The sequence below is a fragment of the Geotrypetes seraphini genome, chromosome 1 (assembly GCF_902459505.1).
Source record: "Geotrypetes seraphini chromosome 1, aGeoSer1.1, whole genome shotgun sequence".
NCBI lineage: Eukaryota > Metazoa > Chordata > Amphibia > Gymnophiona > Dermophiidae > Geotrypetes > Geotrypetes seraphini.
This window is the reverse complement of record NC_047084.1, coordinates 351,572,596-351,591,108: the sequence shown is the minus strand read 5'-3', so window position 1 is coordinate 351,591,108 and position 18,513 is coordinate 351,572,596. Positions and strand designations below refer to the sequence as shown.

The 18,513-nt window shown below is 44.0% G+C and overlaps 1 protein-coding gene across 3 annotated transcripts in view; it reads left to right on the top strand.

Moving 5' to 3' along the window:
- Window positions 1–18,513, top strand: part of COPS4 (COP9 signalosome subunit 4) — an 89,902-nt gene that overhangs the window by 55,032 nt on the left and 16,357 nt on the right. For 2 of the 3 annotated variants that reach the window (XM_033963944.1, XM_033963952.1), the window contains exons 5-6: window positions 3,826–3,979; window positions 16,240–16,390. In XM_033963944.1, coding sequence (XP_033819835.1) covers window positions 3,826–3,979; window positions 16,240–16,390 — 305 coding nt within the window. The remainder of the gene's footprint in view (window positions 1–3,825; window positions 3,980–16,239; window positions 16,391–18,513) is intronic. The other variant, XM_033963961.1, reaches the window with a different exon arrangement.

The following is an 18,513-nucleotide window of genomic DNA, read 5'->3' as shown; positions in this document are numbered from 1 at the left end:
TCCACTTGCAACACAGAAAGCTTTCTGAGAGCAACAGAAGGTCTTAAAACATTTTGTAAAGACTATAGTTTTTTCAGAAGGTACCCTCTACGAGTGGAAAGAGTTAGACACAGAGGACTTCGATAGGTGATTCAAAGCCTGGTGTCCTCAAGAAGGCTTTAGGTACATAGGAGGATGGCAAAATACATGGGAAGACAAGAAACTATTGTAATTTTGGGCTACATCTTACTATAACAGGAAAAAGAATCCTTACTAAGAAATTTAGACAATATGTTTCTAGATGTTTAAACTAGAAGGTGGGGGTGGCATATGTATGAAGGACAATTATGGAAGCCATCCCCCAGCAAAAAACAAGATGTGATAGTAGTAAAGATAGCAACGTAAACAATATTAGTAATTCACTTAGCAATGCAACAGGGAGTGAAACTAAACAAAAAACTATACAAAAAATGAGTTTACCACTGAAAGACAAATAGAAAGCAATGACCACAAATGCTCGCAGTCTAAGCAACAAAAGTTCATGATCTGCAAGCCTTTATGTTAGAGGTGGACCTGAATATTGTTGCTATCACAGAGATATGGTTCAATGACTTCCATGGATGGGATGCAAACATACCGGGATATAATCTTTTAAGGAAGGACAAACATTGTCAAAAAGGTGGAGTAGCAGCTCTCTATGTAAAGATCGATATCCAAATGACTGAAATGCAGGAGACCTGGGGAGAAGCAGTATGGATTGCTCTAAAAAGAAAAGCTGGAACTTTTGGGTGTAGTCTTCAGACCGCAGACTCAATCACAGCAAATTGATAAAAGATGTGATTGCAGATATCCAAAAGGTCAGAAAGAAAGAAGAGGTGCTGCTTTTGGGTGATTTCAGTCTGCCGGATATAGACTGGAAAGTTCCATCTGCAGAATTGGAAAGAAATAGGGAGATTGTGGATGCCTTTCAAGAGTCTCTGCTCAGATAAATGGTGACAGAACCCACGAGGGAAAAAGCGATACTGGATCTGGTCCTCATAAATGGGGAGAGTATTTCTAATGTTCAAGTAGGTGCCCACCTGGGAAGTAGCATTCATCAGATGGTTTGGTTTGATATAACGACTAAAGTGGAGGGCGGCCACACAAAACTCAAAGTCCTAGATTTCAAATGTATGGACTTTAGTAAAATGGAAGAGTACCTGAAGAAAGAGCTGTTGGGATGGGAGGATATGAGAAGTGGAAAAACAGTGGTCTAAGCCGAAAGGAGCAATAAAAATAGCTACTGACCTTTATGTGAAGAAAATAAATAAAAACAAGATAAAAAAGAAACCGATATGGTTCTCTAAACTAGTGGCGTAGAAAATAAAGGCAAAATAGTTGGCGTTCATGAAATATTAAAAAAAACCTCAAGAGAAGTACAGAAAGGACTGCCAGATGGAACTAAAAGAAGCCAAGAGATACACCTGGCTAAAGCACAAGAGCAAATGGCTAGAAATGTAAAAATAGGAGACAAAGTTTTTCAGATATATGAGTGAAAGGAGGAGAGGAAGATGAAAAATAGAATTGAGAGGCTAAAAGATGCTATGAACCAATATGTGGAGAGTGATGAGGAGAAAGCAAACATGCTAAATAAATACTTCTGTTCTGTGTTCACGGAAGAAAATCCTGGAGAAGGACCGAGATTGTCTGTCTGACAAAGTTACACACAAGAATGGAGTAGATACCGCACCATTCACAGAAGAAAGTGTTTATGAACAACTTAAAAAATTGAATGTAGACAAAGCAATGGGCTGGACGGGATCCATCCCAGGATGTTGAGGGAGCTCAGAGAGGTTCTGGCGGGTTCTATTAAATATTTGTTCTACAAATCTTTGGAGAAAGGATTGATTTCTGGGGTTTTGTCTTTCTCAGAGCCCCTTTCATCCCTTGGTCATCTAGTGGTCTAACTAATTCTCTTCCCGGCTTCTTGCTTTTAATATACCTAAAAAATGTTTTTACTGTGTTTTTGATTCCAGCGCAATCTTCTTTTCAAGGTCTCTCTTGCCTTCTTTATTAGTGCCTTGCAATTTGACTTGACATTCCTTGTGCTGTTTGCAATTATTTTCAGTCAGATCCTCCTTCCACTTTCTGAAGGATTCTCTTTTAGCTCTAATAGCTTCCTTCACCTCACTCGTTTACCACGCTGGCTGATGTTTGGTCTTCCTTTCTCCTTTTTTTAATACATGAAATATATCTAGTCTGGGCTTCCAGGATGATATTTTTGAGCAACATCCACGCCTGATGTATATTTTTGACTTTTGCAGCTGCACCTCTAAGTTGGTTTTGTTGTTTTTTGGGTTGTTGTTTTGTTTTTTGTTTTTTTACCATTCTCCTCATGCTATCATAGTCTCCTTTTTTAAAGTTAAATGCTGTTGTGTTGGATTTCCTGCATGAACTTATACCAGGGATTATATCATATCTGATCATGTTATGATCACTGTTTATCAAGTGGCCCCAGCACCATTACTTCCCGCACCAATTCATGTTCTCCATTAAGAACTAGATCTAGAATTGCTTTACCTCTTGTCGGTTCCTGAACCAGTTTTCTATAAAGCAGTCCTGAAATGGTCCAAAGGCTCACAGAAATCCACGCAAGAAAGCTCTACTATGGGCTATGAACAGGTCCCCTCTTACTATGGCATAAGAACTTAATCCATTAGGAAAATCTAAACCTCTTTTTTTGTTTCCTTTTTAACACCATTAGAATTGGCATTCCAGTTGCAATGAACTTTAGTAAAGTGGTCTGCATCTTTTGTCCAGCTCAGTTATGAGGAAATGGATGATACTCACTACTAAAGTAAAATCTCATCAGATCAGAAGTCACTTTGGCTACTGTGACTTTCCTGAAATCTCTATTTCACTGGATGCTCTTCATACTTATACCTATGATCTCAGTTCATACCTTCACCTTATATTTACTACTTGGATCAGTCTACAATAAAAGATGGTACGTTTAGTCAAGCTGTATTATCCAGTCTTTGTGACACTTCAGCCCTCACACTGATTTCATGTTAGGTTGCTTCTAAAAGGACAATGCATAAACAGTAGAGCACCCCGAGCTTGGGATTTACTCAGTTGTATGACAACTCAGTCCTTCTTGTGGACAGAAAAAGCATTATGCTTGCCTATAATGAATGTTTTTCTTTATCCAGTAATGTGGATCAGGCACAGTTCTTCCAACTCCCCAAGAACAGTATTAACAGTAATTGGAGACTGTTGCACTTGGGAAGTTCTGGGAGAGCTGTTCTGTCCTGTCGCTTTGCAGTGACATCTCCTGCTTGTGTGCCTGATCAATCTTACTGTCTACAGAAAACATCTCCTACAGCTACAGAAAATATCTCCTACAGATGAGTAACAATATTTTCTGTAATTCTGAGGAAATTTTCTGTGGCTAGCTGCTGTAATACAGGCTATTAATGACAGAGATATGTAGTTATTTCTAGGAGTAAAAGTCACAACTAAATCCTGGATATCCTAGGTGCAGCAACCATTTCTCAATTCTAGTAAAATTCTGTAGGCAAATCCATTAGAACATGTAGGGCATCTTGTGACACATTTGCATCCAGTTCATCCTGTTCAGCACACAGTATACAAGATTCTATTTTCCGTGAATAAGGTTCTGGGAGCACAGGTCACTTTCCCTCACATAGTCAAAATAAGCTTAGTATGAACAAAAAAAGTAATGTTTTCAAAATGTATCAAAGATTATGACTTGAATATCTAAATAAGTTAGTTTCAAATGATGAGGTTTCCTATATAGATTTCTCTTTCTTCTCCCCCCCCCCCCCCCCTACACTTTCTGGACAGGCAGTACAATGTGGATTACAAATTGGAGACTTATCTGAAAATTGCTCGCTTGTATCTGGAGGATGATGACCCTGTCCAAGCGGAAGCATATATTAACCGAGCATCACTGCTGCAGAATGAATCCACTAACGAACAACTACAGATACATTATAAGGTGAAATCATGTACTGGGCATATATGATTTGAGTGAGTAGAAAGTTCAGAAATAATTGATAAATGTATTGTCATGTAATGTTTCAGCTCTACCCTTAATATCCACTTAGTTAACCCTAAGGGCACTTGGAAGGTCCGCCTATACGCGTAACTATGCTGAAAATCACTTACCCACTAACTTGGTTGCTAGTGTCTTGGCAAATACTCTACCCCAGTGTTCTTCAACCTTTTTACGCGGAAATAAAATAATTATTTTGTGGACCTGCGAACTGGCGGTTGAAGAACACTGGGCTAAGTCGTAGGCCAGACCCCCGCCACCATAATAGTACCAATTATAAAACTATTTTTTCCATTCATTTTTCATATATACACACAATATAATCCTATTAACAGCACATAATGGTTAACCACAATATTAAACTACACAAAGCACACTGTGTGCTTCTCAGTGTTCATTCCTACCAGAACACAGATAACCCTTATGCAAATACAGGACCAAAAACTAAAAGTACTAATATATATAAGAACATAAGAAGTTGCCTCCACTGGGTCAGACCAGAGGTCCATCCCGCCCAGCGGTCTGCTCCCGCAGTGGCCCATCAGGTCTGCGACCTGTGAAGTGGTTTCTGACCACTTCTATAACCTACCTCAAGTTCTATCTATACCCCTCTATCCCCTTATCCCCCAGGAACCTATCCAAACCTACCTTGAACCCCTGTACAGAGTTCTGGCTTATCACCTCCTCCGGAAGCTTGTTCCATGTGTCCACCACCCTCTGGGTAAAAAAGAACTTCCTAGCATATATACAAACAACCCAAAGATGCAAGACTCTGCATGCAGTCCAACCCCAGAGAAAAAGAAACAAATGCATTTCTTCCTGAACAATGCAAAATACAGACAGCAGATGTAAATTCTCAAAATTGACACAATTCAATCATTAAATTCAAAATTAAAATCATTCCTTCTACCTTTGTTGTCTCCCTCCCTCCATGTTGTGCCTTAATTTCTGGCCTGCTTCCACCTGGCCGTTTTATGCTGCTCCCGGCTTTATCTTTGGGCCAGTTCCCTCTTCCTCACCGACACAGTACACAAAGCCGCCGGCAATAGCTCCTCGCGTGTCCCGTGCCTCATCTGGAAGCCTTCCCTCTGACGTTGCGACGTCAGAGAGAAGGCTTCCGGTTCAGGCGCAGGACGTGCATAGGAGCTGCTGCCTGCAGCTTTGTGCACTGCGGCTGTGAGGAAGAGGGATCCGGCCCGAAGATAACGCCGCATCGATCGCATCATGAACCGGCGGTTGAAGAACACTGTTTTGGGCCTGATGCACATGCTGGCCCTGTGGACCGGCAGGAAATTTCTGTGGATCGGCACCGGTCCTCGGACCGGTGGTTGAAGAACAATGTTCTACCCCATAAGCTATTCTATGATCATTTATAGAGACAGCTGAGACATCATAAAACCAGGGATCACACATGCACCAAATATTAAAATAATAATAATTTTCTGTATTACTGATTAGTCATGGACACAGCTAATAAACTGAAAAGTTTGTTAATAAACAGCTTAACCATGAACAAAAGAAGAAATACACTTTATCCCAGGACAAGCAGGCAGCATATTCTTGACTGATGGGTGACAGCACCGACGGAGCCCCGGTACGGACAATTTTAGAGTGATTGCACTCTAAGAACTTTGAAAGTTCTAGTAGGCCGCACGCGCGAGTGCCTTCCCGCCCAACGGAGGCGTGCGGTCCCCAGTTTCTTAGTTTCCGCGGAGCTAAGAAGACGCGTTCTTTTCAACGGCCGTTGAAAAGATCTTTTTTCGCCTTCCCGCTCGCGAAAATTTTGTTAGGAAGAGTATGTTCCTTCTTTTATTTATTTTTTCTTATTATTTTGAGTAAAAAAAAACCACAAAACTTTAATTTTTTTCTCTCGGGTTCGCCCCGGCGGGGCCTGTTGCCATCATCGAAGCCTTGGCTTTCGATTTGGCAGAGGCCGTCTTTACTTTCATGCCCCCTCAGCCAGGGTTCAAAAAGTGCCAACGGTGTGCACGGCCCATTTCTTTGACCGACCCGCACAACTGGTGCTTACAGTGTCTGGGTCCGGATCATAGGGCTTCCACCTGCACCCGTTGTGCCACTTTAAAGAAAAGAACGTTGAAAAATCGACAAATTCAACAAAACTTACTTTTCGGTGCTGAGATGGCTGATTCTGCGGCATCGACACCGGCATCGGCTCCTTCGCAATCGGCACCCACTTCTTCGACGCCGCGCAACACCACGCCGGTGTCGCACCAGTCAGGTAAGCCGGCTAAGAAGCCTTCCCCGCTCGAGCGCCCTCCGGTCGCTGTGGCAGCGAGTCCAGTCCTGCCGACCACGAGGCGCCCGCGCAAACACTCCGCCCCCATAGAGGTGAGTGCATCGTCATCGGGCTCCTCATCCGCTGGGCGTCAAGCGGCACCACAGGTACCGCAGAAAAAGAAAGCGGTACCGGTGCCTTCGCTGGACAAGCGAATTGCAGCCGTCCTCCAGGTACAGCTTAAAGAGCAGTTGCAGCAACTCCTCCCTGCTCTCTTGGAACCGAACCTTCCAGTCCCGGTCCGGTCTGAGCCACCGGTACCGACAGTGGGGCAGCCTCTATTGTCCGCTTCCACTTTATCGGTACCGATCCATTCGGCTTCCTCGACTTCCAAGCCGGTACTGGCAACGGAACCGAGGGCTTTCCATCAGGCTGTCCAAACTTCGGCACCATTACAGCCTCTAACTTCTCCCGGTACCACTTCTTTGAGGTCAGGAAAGTCGGTACGTAAATCCCGACACCTTGAACCCTCGACACCGGATTCCCGGGATCGAAGTTTTCAAATCAGAAATCCTGATTTGTGGGGCGACTCCGAAGAGCCTCTTCTCTCTGAGGGTGAATATTCATCTGGTGAAGAGGATCCTTCGGTTCAAGATTCATCCTCTAAACCAGACAATGCTTTCTTCACGACTTTTCTGAAGGAGATGTGTGAGTCTCTTTCTATTCCCTTGGAGGCTGAGTCCAAAAAATCCAAAGCGTTCCTTGATGCACTGGACTTCGACCAGCCTCCAAGGGAATTTCTGAAGTTGCCCCTCCATGATATTTTAAGGGAGACTTTCTATAAAAATCTAGAAACTCCCTTGACAATTCCAGGGGCTCCTCATAAATTAGACTCCTTATACAAAGTCATCCCCATACCTGGATTTGATAAACCTCAGCTCCCGCATGAGTCTTTATTGGTGGAATCTACTCTCAAAAAGTCTGCGGGAGCTAGTGTGTACGCCTCAGTCCCTCCTGGCAGAGAAGGGAAGGCCATGGACAAATTTGGTAAGAGGTTATACCAAAATGCTATGTTGGCTAACCGGTCTGGTAATTATGCCTTTCATTTCTCTTTTTATTTGAAACACCTCATTCAGAATCTGGCTTCTTTTGAGAAATACCTACCTGACCACAAGAGATCTGCTTTTCGTCAATGTTCTTCCTCCCTTCTCTAGCTTCGGAAGTTCATGGTACGTTCTATTTATGACACATTTGAACTTACCTCGAGAGCCACGGCCATGTCTGTTGCCATGCATCGTCTAGCCTGGCTGAGAGTGTCAGAGCTTGATGTCAACCATCAAGATCGCTTGGCTAATGCCCCATGCCTAGGGGATGAGCTTTTTGGTGACTCTATGGACTCCACCATGCAAAAGTTGTCGGCACATGAGACTCGATGGGACACTCTTCTCAAAACCAAGAAGAAGACTCCACCTGTCCAGCCTTTTCGGCAACAATCAGCCTATCAACGCCGTTATGTGGCTAGACCCTTACCACAGGTTCCTCAGCAGCCTAGGCGTCAGCGTCAGCAACAGCGTCAACCTCGGACGCAACAGCAACAACAGGTGAAACCTCCTCCACAACAGAAGTCCACGCAACCCTTTTGACTTCATTCTCCAGGGCCTAGCCAGTGTTCTACCATCCGCCCTTCTGCCTCAACCCATCGGAGGACGTCTTTCTCTGTACATCAGCCGTTGGGAGATCATCACCTCGGACCAGTGGGTCCTCAACATCATCCGCCATGGCTATTCTCTCAACTTTCAGACTCTTCCTGCTCAAAGTCTGCCAAGAGAGTCTGCTTTGAACACTCCTCAGTCCTCCCTCCTCCTTCAAGAGGTCCAATCCCTCCTTCTTCTGAACGCCATAGAGGAAGTTCCTCTCGATCAGAAGGGGCAGGGATTCTACTCCCGTTATTTTCTGGTTCCCAAAAAAAACAGAAGATCTCAGACCCATCTTAGATCTTCGCGATCTCAACAAATGCTTGGTCAAAGAAAAATTCAAAATGCTTTCTCTGGCCACTCTTTACCCTCTTCTCAATCAAGGCGACTGGCTATGCTCCCTCGATCTCAAAGAGGCATACACTCACATTCCGGTCAATCTGGCCTCCAGACAGTACCTCCGCTTCATGATCAATCACTGTCATTACCAGTACAAGGTGTTACCCTTCGGTCACCAAATGTCTCATTGTGGTGGCCGCTTTTCTTCGCTCTCATAAGAACATAAGAACATAAGCAGTGCCTCCGCTGGGTCAGACCTCAGGTCCATCCTGCCCAGCAGTCCGCTCCCGCGGCGGCCCGAACAGGTCACGGCCTGTCTGAGACACCAGAAGGGGCCCCCTTGCCACCTTGGTTTCCCATTGAGTTTTATCTTCCCATCGAAGTCCTAACCCTCTGGTCTTGCACATGCACGACCTGGTCGGATTTCTATACTTATTACTTGGTTTGCTTTCTATACCTGTGTTACATCCCAGCACCTCTCTCAGTATCCCACGATCCCCCTATCCCTCAGGAATCCGTCCAATCCTTGTTTGAATCCCTGTACCGTACTCTGCCTGATCACTTCCTCCGGTAGCGCATTCCAAGTGTCCACGACCCTTTGGGTGAAGAAAAACTTCCTTGCATTTGTTCTGAACCTATCTCCCTTCAGTTTCTCCGAATGCCCCCTCGTGCCTGTTGACCCCTTCAGCCTGAAGAATCTGTCCCTATCCACCCTCTCTATGCCCCTCATGATCTTGAAGGTCTCTATCATATCTCCCCTGAGCCTCCTTTTTTCCAGAGAGAAGAGCCCCAGCCTATCCAACCTCTCGGCATATGGGCAGTGTTCCAGCCCTCTTACCAGTTTCGTTGCTCTCCTTTGGACTCTCTCAAGCACCGCCATGTCCTTCTTGAGGTACGGCGACCAATATTGAACGCAGTATTCCAGATGTGGACGCACCATAGCTCTATACAATGGCATGATGACTTCCCGCGTCCTGGTTGTTATGCCCCTCTTTATGATGCCCAGCATTCTGTTGGCTTTTTTCGAGGCTGCTGCGCACTGTGCAGATGGCTTCAGTGATGCATCTACCAGCACACCCAAGTCTCTCTCAAGACTGCTGTCTCCCAATAATGCCCCCCCCAATTTGTATTTGAACAGCGGGTTCTTTTTACCTATATGCATGACCTTGCATTTTTCCACGTTAAAGCGCATTTGCCATTTGTTTGCCCAGTCTTCCAGCTTGTCCAGGTCCCTTTGCAGGTCCTCACACTCCTCCCTAGACCTCATCATCTTCAAGTCTTCCCTTACCTGGACGACTGGTTAATCAAAGCCACTTCCTCTCAGGCAGTGCTCCTTGCCACCAACCAGACCATCCTTTTCCTCCAACTTCTGGGATTCGAGATCAATCTACCCAAATTACATCTCATCCCTACTCAGAGACTTCAGTTCATAGGAGCAGTCCTAGACACAGTCCTCATGAGATCGTTCCTGCCATCCAACCGTCTTCAGACTCTTCAATATCTATGTTAGCAGGTGCTTCCACAACGCTCCATCTCTGCCAAGCAAATGATGATACTTTTGGGTCACATGGCCTCAACAGTTCATGTCGCCCCCTTCGCACGTCTTCACCTGCGCACTCCTCAATGGACCCTAGCTACCCAGTGGTCCCAAGCGATGGATCCTTGCTCACGGCACATATTTGTGACATCATCTCTTCGTCAATCTCTGCAATGGTGGTTGATATCTTACAATCTCTCCAGAGGTCTTCTGTTCCATCTACCTCCTCATCAACTAGTCATCACCACCGACGCCTCCCCTTACGCTTGGGGGGCTCACTTGAACAAGTTTCAAACTCAGGGCCTTTGGACGGCTCAGGAAAAGAAACATCACATCAATTTCCTGGAACTCCGAGCGATGTTTTATGCCCTCAGGGCTTTCCAACATCTTCTCTTTCCGCAAGTTCTACTACTTTGCACAGACAATCAAGTTGCAATGTACTACATCAACAAACAGGGTGGGACAGGCTCTCGCCTCTTATGTCAGGAGGCCCAGAAGATTTGGTCTTGGGCGACAGATCATCACTTATTCCTGAAGGCTGTCTACATTCAGGGAGAGCAGAATTCCTTAGCAGACAATCTCAGCAAAATTCTCCAGCCCCACGAATGGACTCTCGATCCTTTGACTCTCCAGTCCATTTTCACTCAATGGGGCACTCCTCAGATAGACCTCTTTGCAGCTCCTCACAATCATCAGCTGCCCCGCTTCTGCTCCAGACTCTCCCCTCCTCACCGTCTGGCAGCGGATGCATTTCTCCTGGATTGGTCCAATCTGTTCCTGTATGCTTTCCCTCCTCTGCCTCTCATGTTACGGACCTTGTTCAAGCTCAAGAGGAACAAGCCACCATGATTCTCATCGCTCCACCGTGGCCCAGGCAACATTGGTTCTCCCTTCTACTTCAACTCAGTTCCAGGGAGCCCATTCTTCTTCCACTGTTTCCTTCTCTGCTTACCTAGCATCAGCAGACCCTTCTGCATCCCAACCTCCAGTCTCTGCACCTGACAGCTTGGTATCTCTCGGGCTGACATCAGCTTATTCTCTTCTGTCTCAGCCCGTTCGTTCTATTCTGGATGCTTCCAGGAAACCGGCCACTCTTCAATGCTACCAACAGAAGTGGTCTCGATTTTCTTCCTGGTGTCTTCTGCATCATCATGATCCCACTTCACTTGCAGTGGAGACCTTGTTAGACTATCTTCTTTCCTCTGGTCTCAAGTCTACTTCCATCAGAGTCCACCTAAGTGCTATTGCTGCTTTTCATGAGCCAGTTCATGGGAAACTTCTCTCTGCTCATCCTTTGGTCTCCAGATTCATGCAGGGTCTTTTCAATGTGAAACCACCTCTTAAGCCCCCTCCGATAGTCTGGGATCTTAATGTGGTTTTTTCTGCCTTAATGAAGCCTCCTTTTGAACCTTTGGCTACAGCTCCTTTCAAGTTTCTCACTTGGAAAGTGGTCTTCCTTATTGCTATCACCTCTGCCAGGAGGGTCAGTGAATTGCATGCATTAGTTGCTGATCCACCTTTTACAGTATTTCATCTTGACAAGGTGGTTCTGCGTACACATCCAAAGTTTCTCCTTAAGGTTGTCTCGGAATTTCATCTCAATCAGTCGATTGTCCTTCCTGTATTCTTCCCGAAACCTCATTCTCTTCCCGGAGAACAGGCTTTACATACTTTGGACTGTAAGCGGGCTTTAGCTTACTATTTAGAGCGTACTAAGCCCCACAGATCAACTCCCCAACTCTTTCTGTCCTTTGATCCAAATAAATTGGGACATCCCGTTTCTAAACGTACGTTGTCAAATTGGCTTGCAGCGTGCATTTCTTTTTGTTATGCTCAGTCCAGACTGACACTGGAAGGTTCTGTCACGGCCCATAGAGTTCGAGCAATGGCAGCATCTGTAGCTTTCCTCCGTTCCACTCCTATTGAGGAAATCTGCAAGGCTGCTACTTGGTCCTCAATTCATACTTTCACATCTCATTATTGTCTGGATGCTTTCTCCAGACGGGATGGACACTTCGGCCAGTATGTTTTGCAACATTTATTTTCCTAATGGCCAACTTTCCCTCCATCCCTCTTTTTGTTAGCTTGGAGGTCACCCATCAGTCAAGAATATGCTGCCTGCTTGTCCTGGGATAAAGCACATTTACTTACCGTAACAGATGTTATCCAGGGACAGCAGGCAGATATTCTTGCGCCCCACCCACCTCCCCGGGTTGGCTTCTTAGCTAGCTTATCTTAACTGGGGACCGCGCGCCTCCGTCGGGCGGGAAGGCACTTGCGCGTGCGCGGTGCAGCCTACTAGAACTTTCCAAGTTCTTAGAGTGCAATCACTCTAAAATTGTCCGTACCGGGGCTCCGTCGGTGCCGTCACCCATCAGTCAAGAATATCTGCCTGCTGTCCCTGGATAACACCTGTTACGGTAAGTAACTGTGCTTTTCCCTCCGTATTCGTGGTTTCGGCACTCACGGTTTCACATATTTGCAATTCTTCGTTGGCTGACTCCGCCCCCAAAACATCATCATTAAACTCAATAGGTTCTCATAGCAGGAACCCTGCAGTGCACCAAGTACCAAGTCACAAATAGATAATAATAACAGGGAAAGATGTAAATTGCTCGAGGTGTTAGTGGTTCATAATGACCCCGCTGGGACTCAAAGCAGACCCGACAGATTAATTTAGATTGAAACAAATCAAAGTCATTCAAAGCTGCCGCCGAAGCAGTGAAGTACGGAGAGGCTGGAGGGGGTCACCATTTCCGCCCCCATGGTACCTCATCTGGAAAAACAACATGAATTTGATCACTTACGTTGGTTTGTAATTGAACAGCTACCTTTGGACTTTAGAGGGGACAAAGCTGCCCACATCCAATAGCGGCTTGAACAATCTATTGGCTCCCTCAGTTTTTTGGACATCTCCTTCACTTGTCTTTCTGATTGGCTCTTTAGGTCTTTGCTCCTCCTTATAGTGTAGTCTGTGCCGCTTGGGCGTTTCCACTCTTCACCTCTTTGGCAGCAGCTTTGAATGACTTTGATTTGTTTTAATCTAAATTGATCTCTGTCGGGTCTGCTTTGAGTCCAGAAACCGGGCTTGGTTGGACCTCCAGCTTTCCCTGACCAACATTCAAAAGTTAAGTTTGGAGTCTTTTGATGGGTAGGAGGGGGTTTCATAGCAGTGTGGTGAGTTAATTTAAGCTCCCATACCAGTTCTGTTAGCGCTGGGGATTCTTCTCCTTTAAAATTCATCCATGTCCCCTTCTCAAATGCATTGACGATATTCGCGGTTTTAGTAGCAATAATGACATATTGAACAGTTATTCGCAGTTTTTCCATATTCGCACCTATAGCCGGAATACGGAGGGAGAAGTGTAATGCAGATCCATACAGTTGTCACTAGACAACTTGTCCAATGCTTGGGGAAGGTTCAGAATACTAGCCTAACTATGAAATGTAGAGCTGAGACAGGGTTTCGGCATAGATCTGCTCTGCTGTACTCCAGCCGTAACTGGAAAGTTAGGGGGGGATGAAAATTGATATATTGCATTTCTGTGGCCACAGTCAAAGCGGTTTACTTATTATATACAGGTACTTATTTTTTGTACCTGGGGCAATGGAGGATTAAAGTGACTTGCCCAGAGTCACCAGGAGCTGCCGTGGAAATCAAACCCACTTCCTCAGATTCTCAGACACTGCACATTTAGGATAGTCCACCATAGCTTGTTTTGAAGGATCAGTCAGTACTGAGCAACAGTTTTCTGACTAATGACATGAATGTTAGAATTTTACAACTCCCATTGGGTACTGGGAAATATTATATTGTACCATCTCTCAAATTGTTTGGTAATATATATATCTCCTGTAGCTTCCTATACTGTGCTAAATTGTATCTCTTTAAATTTTACTTTAAGTCGCCTTGAACATAATTAGGCATAATGCAAATCATAAATCCCAAATCAGATTAGAAATAATACTATCCAAACCTCACTGAGTTAGTATTTCAAGAGTCAATATACCTAAAGACTCCCTTAAGGAAAAGATGAGCATCTCCTTTAAAATTTTACTACTTGTTTTCAAAACAAAGCAAGAAAACACACCAGCGTTCATCGACAGACAATTAATCCCTCATCAGCATCAACAACATCTACTTTCAATTCCTTCACTACTCCACCTATTTTATGACACAACACACAAAAAATCTTTTCTGTAGTAGCCCCTACTTTATGGAATGCTCTTCCTAGCCATATCAGGAATGAAACCTCCTTCCATATACAGGATAGTGCAATATTTTACCCTTACCCCCTCTCAATGTGTAAGCCCTTTTGACTTTTATTTAAATATTGATTTTTTCCCCTCCTACCCTTTTGTCTCTAGTTAATATGTTCTCCTCTTTATTTATCCTAGTGTGATGGGGTTTCCTTTTTTATTTGTTTATTTTTAACCCTTTTTTAACCTTGTTTTAACCAATTGTAAACCACGTAGTAAACCACATAATAGGCGGGATATCAAATACTAAATTAACTTGAAACTTGTTAGGCAAGCTATTTTGTAAAAATATGTTAGTTACTAGTTAATTACAAGGAAAAAGAAATATATTATGGTTACTAGTTAATTGTTTAATGAAAGTAATATGTTATGTTACTGTGAAAGTAATATGTTACGTATAGTTACTTTTTAATTCTTTGATATAAACAGTTGTTTTGACATTACATGAAATTAATTCTAGCAATTGGAAATCCATCAGTGAAAACTTCTAAACAGAAACTGGAAAATTATATTTCTGGTACAATAGGTGTGTCATTCTGGACAGTAGGGCATTCTCCCCATGCTTTTGAGCTGTGCAGAAGGAATCCACTCCAGGGTTTAAACTCCTACCAATGGCTCTGCTGCCCCTTCAGTTTTTCTTTTTGCACGCAAGCCAGAAGATGTCTTTCTGATGTGCTCTATATATTTCTTTATTATTTTCAGTATTTGTCACTGTTGTGGCTATCGATGCACCAGAGCTGCTCAGTGTGAGGTAGAACCCTGCTTGCATGGAAAAGAAGCAAACTTGGGAACTGCAACCAGCAGGTTAATCACTTTGGGACCAGTTTGTCCAGCCTGGAGAAATCTATGTGGAGCTCGGAGTCCGTATCCCTAGTAGCTTATCTCTTCTACGGAATCGCAGGGGCTTGAGTGCAGGCAGGCATCTGCAGGGGGCTGAATGAGGCTTTTGAGGGTGTCAACTGCTATTTTACCTCCCTCCCTTCATGTGCTCAGTTCCGCAGGGGTTAAGGATCAGTCCAACCTTAGTCCAACTGGCAGCCCAAAGATTTCAGCGTTTGAGGCTTACCAGATATGCCCTATTGTGCTTCTAGCTCCACAGTTCTCCAGCATGACGCAGACACTTGACTATTCATCTTCCTTTCATCTCCTTTAACCTAATAAAGATGGAACTATAGCAGCCAAAATCAAATCTTTATGGTCAAGATAATGACCAAAATGTTCATCAAGCCTACATTTGAAGTGCACAAATCAGAGGTATATTTAAAGTTTTACCAACTTTAGTCAGCTTCATTTTCAGCATGATCAAAGTGGGCAGCAAAAAACTCAAGTAACATTTTGCTCCACTTTGAAGGATGTCCAGAGCAGCTGCTAGTGGGTTCATTACATGGCAGGACTCACCCAGAAAAATACTTCCAGTGCAATAGGTGAGACATTTTAGACAGGTGGGTTATCTCCCCATGGCCGCGCACAACATATGCAGAAGGAATCTAATTTTCTTCTTGTCCTCTTAATAGGAATAACTGACCTATAAATTTAAAGAATGTAGAGAGAGACTAAACCATGCGCACAAAAGTCCTGCCAGCTAGCTATGACTAGAGAATGACACGGTGGCTGTTACCTGCCGAAACAGTGAGGGGGGAAAAAGTGCTCACTGCGGGTACTGGGACAAGGCCATCCACTGCCCCGTGGAGTGGTGAATGGCCTTGTCCCCGCAGTTGAGGGAGGGAATGTGCGCGGCCCCCCCTCCCTCCCTCCCCCTTACATTCACGGCGTGTTTTGAGTAACTTCTTCACAAAGCCGTCGGAGCCTGCAAGCAGCATACGTGTGTGGGCAGAATCTTCTCTGACACAACTTATGGTTGCGTCAGAAGAGAAGCTTCCACCCACGCACACATGCTACTGTTGCAGGCTCCGATGGCTTTGACAGGGACAAATTTTTTCCCCGTGTCATTCTCTAGCTATGACTATAAGGCCTGAGAATTATTTGCAATGAAACATAGGAAATATTTTGGGAAAAAGGAATGTGGGATCACAATTTCAGGGAAGCAAACGATTGAGTAGTAACCAGTTAAGCTTCTGTAGTCTGTTTTCTGGTTACATACCATTTTTATTTACATAAAATTGTCCTTTTGCATTAGGTTTGCTATGCTCGTGTCCTTGATTATCGAAGGAAGTTTATTGAAGCTGCCCAGCGGTATAACGAGCTTTCTTACAAGACTATTGTTCATGAGAGCGAGAGGCTGGAAGCACTGAAGCATGCCTTGCACTGCACTATCCTGGCATCAGCAGGTAATCTAGCTTTGGAGTCCTATTTTAAGCAAATAACTATGAAATGAAATATCTTTGAGAACATTGTAAGGATATGTTTAAGTTCCTACAAATTATATCTATGTACAAGGGCTGATTGAAAAGTAACATAGAAACATAGAAATAGACGGCAGATAAGGGCCACGGCTCATCTAGTCTGCCCACCCTAATGACCCTCCCCTACCTTTGCCTACTTCTGGTTGTTCTTTCCAAAAACTAGATGTGGCAACGCTGTGCTGGTTTTTGTGAAGTTCATATATTGACGTTTCTGAACCTGCAGTTAGATTGCTGTAGCTTTCATTGTTGGGTCACAGCTAGAGAGTTGCACGGGGACAGAAATCCCACCCGTCCCCGCCAAAATCCCACCTGTCCCCGCTAGGAGTCCCCTACGTCCCCGCCCGTCCCTATAAACTTCAGAAATAGTTATTTCATTTAATTATGCTACTGAATTAAAGGATCTGGTAGAGACCCATTTACAAATAAGCAAAGAGACTTTATTAATTTGGAAATATTAATTGGGAAGAATACATACTTGTAAACGGGTTTCTACCAAAGCCTCTAATGTAAATATAAATACTCAGCTGATGAGAACCCCCAAGCTGTCAGCTGAGGACTTCCTTTGCAGTTGGCCGGGGGTTCGTTTTGCCAAGCTTGTCAGGCAGCAGTAGCGTCCCTGAGTCACAGATGCTGGCACCTCAGTGGCTCATGGATGTTGCCAGCGACTGCTGTGCTTGGTGGAGGGGAGTTCTGGCCATCTCTAGAGGAGGTCCTCTGCTCGCGGTGCTTGGGTATCCCCATCAGCTACAACAAGGGTCAGCAAGTACTTCAACACTGTAGAAATAAAACCAGAAATGCATTTCCTTTTCTTTTGAACACAATACAAAGATATCGGCTATATACATTTCCCAAAGCTAACATATTTTAGTCAATAAATTCCGTTTTTTATCTTTGTTATCTGGAGACTTATTTTTCCATCAAGTTGGTCCCAGTTTCTTTTTTCTGCTTTCCCATCTTCTGTAAATTCTTCTGTGGCAGTCTCATGAGGTTGCTACTGGAGGTCACAGAAGCACTTTGAGAGCAGAGCCAGCATAGGCAGGAGTAACTGGAGATAACTCCTGCCCTAAATAAACCCCTAAATAGGCAGAGATAGGCTTGAAGGGGGGCAACTAGGACAAAGTTTAAATTTTCAACTTCCAACAAAAACATGGCTAGTTGTGATTTTGGCCAAAATTGGAAACTGGACAGAAAAAGGATTTGAGACTAGTTTTGGCACCATAAACAAACAGAAATTCAGTCAGCCCCTAGTCTTTGTCTTCACTGTGAAACCGTTTCACAAATTCACTACCCTTTCATTGAAGAAGTATTTACTCAGGTTACTCCCGAGTCTGTCCGCCTTTACTTTCATCATATACCCCTGCATTCCAGAGCTTCCTTTCAATTTGAAAGAGAGACGCCTCTCATGCATTCATGCCATGAAGATATTTGAATGTCTCTTATCATATCTCCCCTCTCCTGCCTTTCTTCCAAAGTATACATATTAAGATCTGTGTCTGTCCACACTCACTTTTATGCCATTTTCCATTTTAGTAGCTTCACTTTGGACCGACTTCATCATTTTTGTCTTTTTTAAGTTGCAGTCTCCATGATTACACACATTACTCTAAAGGAGGAAATAGTATGTGGTTTAGAAGTGTCTCCATATTTAGAATATATATATAAGCTGACCAGTCTGTAACTGTTTAAAAAAAAAAAGAAAGCGTTAAATTGTTTAAAATAAAAAAAAGAAAGCGTTAAATTGAAACAAGGAAGATATGTTCACAAAATATAATACATATTAGTGAAAGGAGACTTATTCCAGTGCTGGTGTATTTTCATTTTGATATTCTTGGTGGGAGGATAATTAACAGTTAATTAGTTCCAGCACCTCTGTTGAGCTATGGTTGTTGGTCATCTGTTAACTTGGCTCTCTAGTTTTTGTTTTGTGGCTGTTGTGAGCTCTAATATCTCTTCTGATCTCTAGCAATGAACAGTAGTCCAAAGACAATACTGCTGCTTACGTTCTCTCTTCTCAGTTATGCTCACATCACTTGCTGTTTCTAAAGCTT